This window comes from Perca flavescens, chromosome 1, assembly GCF_004354835.1.
Source record: "Perca flavescens isolate YP-PL-M2 chromosome 1, PFLA_1.0, whole genome shotgun sequence".
In the NCBI taxonomy this organism is placed as follows: Eukaryota; Metazoa; Chordata; class Actinopteri; order Perciformes; family Percidae; genus Perca; species Perca flavescens.
This window is the reverse complement of record NC_041331.1, coordinates 5639625-5650000: the sequence shown is the minus strand read 5'-3', so window position 1 is coordinate 5650000 and position 10376 is coordinate 5639625. Positions and strand designations below refer to the sequence as shown.

General features: G+C 40.6%; 1 protein-coding gene across 1 annotated transcript in view; it reads right to left on the bottom strand.

The window, feature by feature from the left end:
• The window catches only part of zgc:153993 (apoptosis regulator BAX), a 14971-nt gene extending 10469 nt beyond the window's left edge, over positions 1-4502 (bottom strand). Inside the window, exons 1-2 of the mRNA XM_028585418.1 lie at positions 4212-4502; positions 2131-2179 (exon numbers count right to left, since the gene is read on the bottom strand). Coding sequence (XP_028441219.1) covers positions 2131-2179; positions 4212-4278 — 116 coding nt within the window. The 5' untranslated portion in view covers positions 4279-4502. The remainder of the gene's footprint in view (positions 1-2130; positions 2180-4211) is intronic.
• Positions 4503-10376: the final 5874 nt, after the last annotated feature.

Sequence of the window (10376 nt, the reverse complement as noted above, 5' to 3'; positions counted from 1 at the left end):
TTCTGCCGAACCTTAGAATTTTTGGTCGAGGTACTGACGCCACCGTTGATTGCGGGAAAGTGTTTATGTAGGTGGAGCGTTCAATGGGTTATAATTTAGTGGGGGTGTGAATCTTTTGGTATCTCACAATTCAATTCTGATTCTTGGGGTCATGATTTGATTCAAAATCTAGTTTCAAGTTATTTATGCACAAGAAATACAGAAGCAGCACTTTAATGCAAATTAAAGTTGTACAGAACAGAAAATCACGGGCGCTTGGTAGAGCGGGGATGCCCATATATATATATATATATATATATATATATATATATATATATAGAGAGAGAGATTTTCTCATTGACGCAGCGGGCCCGGGTTCGCCTCTGAACTGCGGCCCTTTGCTTCATGTCATCCCCCCCCCCATGTCTTCAGCTGTCCTGTCAAAATAAAGGCCAAAAATGCCCAAAAACATTATCTTAAAAAAAAAGAAAATACAGAAAATCATCTACATGAGAATCTAAGACATGAGACATAAAATAGTGCAAGTTAAAATATAGGGATAAATATATAAAATCTGTTCAATTATGTTTTTATCAACAGAATATAAAGAAGAATAGTCTCCAAATCTCCAAAAATCTTTTTTCTCTCTCTCAACCTGATCTCGGGAAGGATTATTGTTATTCATTGTATTTCATGTTTATTTCTGGTACAACCATGCAAAGCACTAACTTAACTTTTCTTTTAAAGTGCCGTATAAATTAAAGGTGCAATATGTAATATTGTATGTAATACTGGCAGCTAGCGGTTAAAATAGTTACTGCACTACCAATTCAAAATACTGGAGAGTCGTCTCCCCCGCCCCCTCCTGCCCAGACTCGAAGTTCACGGAGGTTGCCAGGCTGAGACCGCAGCATTCACAACAATGTTGCTAGACGCTTTTCTCACATAGCCAGACATTACTCCACAGCACAGCGAAGTAGCTAACGTTAGATGCTAGTCTCACATAGCCAGACATTACTCCACAGCACAGCCGAGTAGCTAACGTTAGATGCTGGCTATATTGACAGTCATAAAAGCCCGTGCTCACGCGGAGCTCTGTAACCAACTGACAGACACACTTTTCTGGCTTAAAATTACAGTATGAACCGCTAAAAACACAACAACCTCACTGTCCTCTCCACACGCCAGTCAGGCACACTTCCTCGGCTTAGAATTACAATACGAAACGCTAAAAATACCACTACCTTGCCGACGGAACACACTTCATTGGCTTAGAATTATGGCAACAATCGCTAAACACACTGCAAACTCACAGTCCTCTCTTTCCGATTTACAGCCCCCCTCTCGTGGCTTAAAATAACTCACCGTTGTCGGCTGCAGCCGCTGAACTACACGTTGTAAACAGCCATGGGCTGCTTGCCTGGTCCTCCCGGTAACGTTAGCAGGGTTAGCATGGCGGCGTTAGCCAGGACCAGTCGGGATCACTTTACTGGCTATGTCTCAATTGTTTTTGCGAGTAACCAACTCGGGTATTCTAGCTATATAATTCAATGTGCGTACACAAATGTTGAAATGACAAAAAATGCCCATCCCTAGTAGCTGTGATAAATTAGCCTGAAGCTAATGCTTACCTGTTCAGGAGAAAATAAGCCAACTCTGCGTCCTTTTGGGCTCTAAGCTGTCTCCATCTTTCAAATACATCTCCAATATTTACCAGGGGGTTGTTACGTCTCTGGTCACGCAACTGTTAGAAACATGCTGTTTTCTTTTTTTTATGTCATGTAGAAATCTATCTCCGTTGATCCTGTTTGTTTGTTTGCTGCTTTCATGGCTGTACTACCGTTACAGCTGTAGCGCGCTGGGTTTACGTTTTTACAGGTATATCTGGCAACCCGGCCTGCCTGTCAAACTGGGCCGTTGATAACAACACACAGATCAAAACATAAACAGAAATTCCGTCACGGAATGTAAATTTCAAAAAGAAAAAATACTGACATTAGCATTGTTGTCAGAAAATCTAGTATTTCAGTTTAACATGTTTCCTTAATATCTGATGAGGCATTGGTGTAATTTTTGGATTTATTACAGTACAAATATTACATATTGGACCTTTAAGTTTAGTCTTATTCAAGTTGTAAAGATGAGACTTACCCTCTAAGGATCACTGCTCCTCGCTCCATGATAGGATCGTCAATTACATCTGAAACAACAAGATTGATTAAAACCCACCATCATTTCAATCATACGCACTTCACTGTTTGTTGAAATGAATAGGAAAAAAAAATTGTCATATTCCTTTCAAATTCAAAACAAGAAAATAGTTTTTTTTTATAAACGCTTACCAACTTATCATGGTATCATGTGAAAAGTTTATTGTTTTAACAAGATATGTTGATTCATGTTGGATTATGTTTGGTGTCTTATTTTGTGTAGGCTACAAGACGAAAGTGCGGGGGGGGGGGGGTCAAGACTAACCACATCTGAGGGTTGTGTCCCCCCCACCCTGTAAAAATATAATTAAAACCACACTGTGTATTGTACATAATATATACATCAAATAGTGGAGTAAGTAATAAAACAATACAAACAGGGCAAAACATTTTTTTAAGTTTAGAAACATTTTGAGTTCCCCCCCTCCCTTGCCTCATAGGGGTTTGGTCCACTGCTTGGTTTCTCCCTATACGTTAACTACACAGAAGTCCTTTTATACATTGTCGTGTTTCTTTAGAAATAAACAATGGAAAAATAGAGTCTTTAAACGCTTCAGATGTAAAGTTATTCGCTGTCAAAGTGATGTCAAAATGAATGGCAGTCAATGGAATGCTAATGGCGGGTGAGTGCCAGCCTGCTTACTGGAGTTCCACAACTACACATATCCTATACAAGTACAATTTTGTATGCGTATGTCCCCTTCAATAATTGCGCTTTAATTTTATGTTTATTGTCCCCCCCATACATACCCTTCTCATCTCCGTGCTAGTCGTAACTCTGTCTGACGCACCCAGAGCTAGCCTAGCTTAGCACAGATCCTGGAGGTAACTGGCTCCATCTAGCCTACTGCTCCCAATAAGTGACAAAATAACGCCAACATTTTCCTATTTACACGTTGTGATGTGTATAGTCACAGCGTGTACAAATAACAAGGTCACATGAGACACAGCCATCTTCTAACCGTATACATACTGGGAACTATATTCTCAGAAGGCGAAGCACTGCTACTTCTGCTACTTGGGCGGAGTGATTTGCACGTAGCACTTGAGAAGCCCCTTGGTGAGGAGCAGAGAGTTCGCTCAGAGTTGGAGTAATAATCACTCCGCCCAAGTAGCAGTGCTTCCATTCCAATGCTATCAGCGGGAATTCTGTCATAGTGCCATCTCCAGTCCCGTCTAGCCTCTAACCCCATAATTAAGTGGTAGTATGCGTTGTTAAGACAGTCACGTAGCTTGTAATGTTGTTGGCTCTCATATTTGTTCATGTAACCGTAGGCTACATCAAATAAAGTCTGACGCCCCGTTCAAACTTTAGAGGACAGCCCCAGGGACAGGCATAGCTACACTCTGACTCACACTGCCCGGACTCCCCTCCTGACTGTTTATTACCTTGTTTGTCACCAGCTGCACTTAGGTTACCGGCTAAAGGAGACATATAGGCCTGTATTATTCTTCATAATGCAGACATTAAATCGGCATACATCACATTAACTCATCTCAACACTTCCTCCAGCAAGCTACAGTATCTTGTTGATATGTAATGACTTTTTTGAATAACCACAGGACACAGGAAGTATTTTAAATCTCCAGTAGTCTTAACGTAGCCTACACAACTCAGCAAGCTGATAGTTGCGTTCCCCATTTAGATAACTAGCTAGGGGTTTCCTCCCGAAGAGTGGTGTTTCCAAAGCGCCACCCTGCCGACCAGGGCTTAGATGAGGTTATGGTAAGTCGTAGCACAGACAATAACTGGTTGGGGTTTGAGCGAGGTTGGAGTCACGTTCACCACAATAAACGACGGGTTGGGGTTATGCTTAGGTCAAGATAGAGGGAAACAGCATATCGACGGGGTAAAAGACTTCGACACACACCGGTTCTTACGTTCTTTATAAGAAACTGTGACGACCCTGGTACCTACCATACTAATATTCAGGGGGATTCAACGAAATAAGTTTTTTAAGAGAAAGGCCGCTAACGTTATACGTTAGCTTGTTCACACCTGCCAGCTTTAACGTTACATACCTTCCCCACCCACGGCGCCCTGAGGCTCCTCTCCGTCCTCTCTCTCCTCTTCTCTGTTGTCAGCCATAATAACTTCTAACTTCAGTCAGCTCGGAGCGAGGAATGATTAGTTGGCTAGCTAGAACTTTGGTTCGAACATTTAACATAAAAGTCAGCTCGTTTGAAGAAATACAAGTCACAAAAGTCCGGACGTGCCCGTAGGTTGAAAAGTTTTCGTCTACACTTCAGAACAAGGAAGTGCCACACACAGAAGCCCGCAGTGGGGTTGCGGACCGTGGTGAAGTTAGTTTGATGTTGGATATTCGACAGATATTCGGAAATTCATTTTGGGTTCATCAGCAGTGCCTGCTGTGCTTTCACTCAGTCTTGGCAGAAAAATATAGGACACCCATTTACTCCTAACTGCTTGGTTTTTACATAGGGATGTTCTGAACTTCATTTATTTCCGCTTGTATATCAGATGTTCTAAACACCCCAGGCCAATGCAGAGCTGTTCTACAATGTGGTACTAATAAGATACACCTAACTATAAATTAATATTTTGCACCTACTATTTTATTTACTTTTTTTTTTTTTTTTTTTAAATTCCCATTCATTTCCTATGGAAAAAAGCTTTTTGCTCAATAGCGTCCAAGTTATGGGACCCAAACACCCCAGACAAATGCAGACATGTTCTGCTATCAGAATCAGAATCGGAATCAGAAATACTTTAATAATCCCAGGGGGAAATTATTTTTGTTACAACTCCAGATATACAAACAACATATACAAACAAAATATATTATCCAGACTATAACATATATAATATTAAAAATAAATACACAATCATAATATATAAAAGATCAAATGTACAGTGTTAATGTGCAAAAAGTGCAATAAAAAAGAGAAATGATATATGTTTGAGAGATTACAGAGAAGGAGTGCTCGACTCTCCGAGGGAGGCATTGTAAAGTTTAATGACCACAGGCAGGAACGATTTCCTGTGGCGCTCTGTGGTGCATCTGGGTAAGAGGAGTCTTCTGCTGAAGGTGCTCCTCTGCTGGGCCAGTGTGTCGTAGAGAGGGTGTGAGACATTATCCAAGATGGACTGAAGCCTGGACAGCATCCTCCTCTCAGCCACGATTGTCAGTGTGTCCAGTTCCTCCCCCACGACATCACCAGCCCTCCTGATCAGTTTGTTTAGTCTGTTGGTGTCTGCGACCTTCATCCCACTGCCCCAGCATGTGACAGCAAAGAAGATAGCACTGGCCACAACAGACTGATAGAACATCCTCAGCATCGTCCGACAGATGTTAAAGGACCTCAGCCTCCTGAGGAAAAAGAGTCGACTTTGGCCCTTTTTGTAGACAGCCTCGGCGTTTCTAGTCCAGTCCAGCTTATTATTGAAGTACATCCCCAGATACTTGTACTCCTCAACAGTGTCCACAGGGACCCCCTGGATGGAAACAGGGGTCTCAGATGATTTCGCCCTCCTCAGATCCACTACGAGCTCCTTAGTTTTTGTCACGTTGAGCTGCAGATGGTTCAGCTCACTCCAAGTGACAAAGTTGTCCACAACAGTCCTATATTCATTCTCATCACCCTTTTCTATGCAGCCAACTATTGCTGAGTCATCAGAAAACTTCTGAAGGTGGCAAGACTCAGTGCAATAGTTGAAGTCCAAGGTGAAGAGGGTGAAGAGGAAGGGAGTGTGGTATGGTATGTGGTACTAATAAGACACACCTCACTATAAATTAATATTTTACACCTCCCATTTTATTTAAATAAAAAAAAAAATCCCATTCATTTCCTATGGAAAACGGAAGTTGTTGGGGCAAGTTTTAGAGTGCTTTTGTGCCTCTTAACAGACACAAAATGCAATTAATATATCTTTGCCTCATGAACAGGGCCCTAACGTAACAACAAGATGCGTTTTAAACTCAGACATTGTTTAAATTCACCTACCCTGTCTTGATCCTGCCGGTGGGTAACTTGGCCTGTTAGCTGCTAGCTGCTAGCTGTTAGCTGCTATCTGCGGTCCGTGATAACTCCCGCAGCCGACAAAAATCCCCCGATCACCCGGTGGTCTGGTGGATGTCCTCCAGAGGACAAAACATGCCTTCATGGCGAAAAATTTTAGTTTATTTCCCCCTCAAAAATAGGTAATTTAGCATTGTAGTGGTTATGACCATATCAGTGACTATGTATCTACATGGAAAAGGGATAAATGATATCTGTGGCTTGCACAGTAATAACTAAGTACTCGCATAGCTATAGCGATCAAGATTAATGTAAAAAATTGGCCGGAATTCTCCTTTAATGATGACCAGCTCGATACATTTCTAATTGGAATGCTTTAGATTAGGCCTACCTTATGTGTCCTTAACAGTAGATGTTTACATCTACAAAAAATGTGCGCTGATGTCCAATAGTTTAAAATTACCCATATACCAGAAAGGTTCTGCATTGATCTGTGGTGTTTGAGTCCCATAACATGGACACACGCTATTGAGCAAAACGCCGTTTTCCATAGGAAATGAATGGGATTCTTAAAAAAATGTAAATAAAAATAGTGCAAAATATTAATTTATAGTGAGGTATGTCTTATTAGTACCCCATTGCAGAACAGCTATGCATTGTTCTGGGGTGTTTGGGTCCCATAACTTGGAAGCTATTGAGCAAAATGCCATTTTCCATAGGAAATGAAAAAAAAAAAAGTAAATAAAATAGTAGGTGCAAAATATTAATTTATAGTGAGGTGTGTCTTATTAGTACCACATTATAGAACAGCTCTGCATTGGCCTGGGTGTTTAGAACATCTGATATACAAGCGGAAATAAATGAAGTTCAGAACGTAATTTATTGACGGCCCCTAGGTAAAAACCAAGCAGTTAGGAGCAAATGGGTGTGCTGTTGTTTTCTGCCAAGACTGAGTGAATGTACAGCAGGAACTGCTGATGAACCCAAAATGAATATCGGAATATCAGTTGAATATCCAACATCAAACTAACTTCACCACGGTGGCGGGAGGCATGAGCCATCAGGGTAGATGCTAGATGGATTTCATTTCAATTCAAAATCTGGACCTACGAAGAACAAGGCAGCTAAAAGAAGAAAAAAGAGAGTCATCATCAGATGATGAAAAGTGCTTCTGCCTCGTCTGTGTGGAGCCATTTTCAAACCGTCGTCCAAAAGAGACCTGGGTAAAATGTGTAAAATGCAACAAATGGGCCCATAATGCAAGCATAACTGCAGCATTCCATTCAGTTATCATGAATCTATGTGCGAGCCAGAGAACGTTAGAGTTTAAAGTTCAAAGTAAGAAATACTACAATGTAACAATGTAGGGCAATTGTGCAGCTTGTATTTCAGACTCAGACTCCATGTAACTAAACTGTAATTTTAGCATCGTAATATACACTAAATCACCCACAACCCAGTGGTGTAGGCTACGTTATACGCAGGTATATGCCGTATACTCACTATGAAAACTCCAGGATTTCCATATACCCACTTAAAAATGCGCAATGACATACAACAACATACTTTCCATCATATTTTTGACATATTTTGAATTGTCATGTGTTTGTTTTTTTCTTTGCATAGGCTAAATAAAAGTATTTCAGCTGTGAATTAGTGCATAAAAGTGTATCAAAATGCAGGAAAGGACACCCAAACCACACCCCCCAAAGTCCCATTCTGGCCCATACATATACACAGTACAGTATAAACCATGACAATACATTAGACTACACCACTGCCACGACCCAAATCACATCTTGAATATTGAGTATGAGATGATGCCATCAGGCAGAAGGTACAGGTTACCAAAGTGCAAGCTGAACAGTTGTAAATTATCAGAAATTATATTATCATATAAAATAATAAATAAATAAATAATGTGTGTATTGGGTGGGGGGGACTTGAATGTGTTGAGGGAGCATAGGAAATGTTTGTGGTACTTACCATTATGGTTGTAGGATGTGCAATATCTGATAGGGTACTGGTTCAATATTTTTTATTTCATATGGTATTGTGCTGTTGGGCATGTGGGCATGTGGGCATTGTGCAATATATTAAAGTTATTGACCACAGCATGAGTTCATGGGAAATGTAGCCTGACAAGCCAGACCCACATCCAGATGTAGGGTCTGAGAACTCACCATTGACGGAGCTCAATCCGAGGGGCGGGATAAACGGTTGTCTTTCAAATTCCCTCTGTACGCAATAGAATAGCACTACAACCAGGCAGAGCAACGAAGAAGGTAGCGAAGCTAGCTGATAGATTCAACTTTTGCTGTATCCGGTCGGCAAAACTCCGAACACATCTTCCTTTTTTAAGAATGACTTCAGTGCCGTTCTTTGTTCTTTTCTCAAAGAAAAGCTGAACTCCAAGTCTTCCAGAAGTCTGCTGTTCCCAGCAGTAGCAGCCCTAAGCCCACCTACCGACTCTATACACGATGTGATTGGCCTGACCAGAGTTTGGTTTTTCCAGCTCGTAAGTCAACGGAGAGTGCCTAGACCCCCCCTGGCTGCCAAATAAATTTGCTGCCACTAGGGTGCGTCTAGATTTCTAAGCTATGGGAAATGTGCAATCTGGGCAGAATTAAGTGCAATATGACGGGGGAGGATATGTTGTGGGTTCTCTTCTTCTGTGAGTGTGAGGGAAGGTATAGGGGGGTCTTGTGTGAGGTTTATCAGATGTTCATTGAACGCATTGGATAACATAATGTATGATGTTTTATGCATGTTTACTGTATGTTTATTGTGTGTTTATGTGCAATGTTTAACAGTAAAGTACGACCAACGACAAAGAAAAACGCACAGAATCGCTAGAAAGTATTTTATCTGAAAAAAAGGTTTATCTCGTAGAGAGGGGATTGTTGATTCTTTTGCTACTTTTACCATCCCCAGCTCCAGTGTATCTCAATGTCCTCTGTGTTATAAAGATGTTGATGAAACTACTTTGCATGTAGTTTCAAAGATAGAAAAACATATGTACAATGTTTGAGAAACCGGCGAGATGCTTTAACCCGAGGTGTCTACATGCTCCTACCATCCATAGACTGTTAAAAAAGAGCAGTCTATGCCAGAGATCTTCAACAAGGGGTCCGGGACCCCTAGGGGGTCCTCAGAATTGCTGCAGGGGGGGCCACCAAATTATTGTTTGATATTTCTTTGAACGTTTTTCTTGTTGTTTTTAAAATTAGAAAATGCCTGAAAATAGACATTACAGGAATCCAACATACTATTAGCAAAGATGAAAAAACTAATTGTAAAATAAAAAAAAGAAAATCATTTAAGTTACACAATATTGATGATTCGCTTTAGTTAAGCTTAAGGATGCACTGTGCCTTTCACATGTATGTTTCACATTAAAACATGATGTATACAAATACTGATCCATCCATTTTCATCTATCCAGCCCAGTTCAATATCCAATTAAATCTTTATACAAGTAGGGTGTCCCTGCTCCATCTCTCTTTCAGTTAACGGGTCCTTGGCCTAAAAAATGTTATGCTACCAACACTGAATTGAAGCTCTTAGGTGTATATGCTGTGATATTTTCTGCCACAGGAGGGCAGAGAAGATCCATCTGAGCAGCATCTATCCATCATGCAAACCAAAGTCATTGTTTTTGGGGCAAATGAAGAAAGACTCAAAGTCTGTGCTTACCTTAATAATCTGTCCTTGAAGAACACAGATCAAACTTGAAATCTCGGTGTTATCCTAATTCTGACCTGAATTTCTGTAGTCACATTAAATCAATAACAAAATCAGCCCTACCAACTTAAAATATCGTAAGATTGGGGACTCCTTGTCAAAACATTTTAATGCCGCTGATGTGGACAATTTGTGCCGGGATGTCAGAGATGTTGCTCATATATCCAACATGCCTAGTCACTTTGCACTTTATTGTGGGTAGTTGTAGCTTTTTTGTCATTCTGCTGCTTTCTTTCACACTTTTCATATGAAGCGCTGTCTATTATTTTTACAGTCTATGGGTAAAAGGTACAATGATTTGCCTTGAAGTGGGTTAGAAGTATAAAACAGCATAAAATGGAAACACTTACAGTAAATATAGTTTTGAGGTACTTGTACTTGTTTGTCTCCACCACTGTTAAAAAATGTCCCAGTCTGCTGCCATATGAACAAAGTTGCAGAAAATGAGCTTAATCAGCCAAA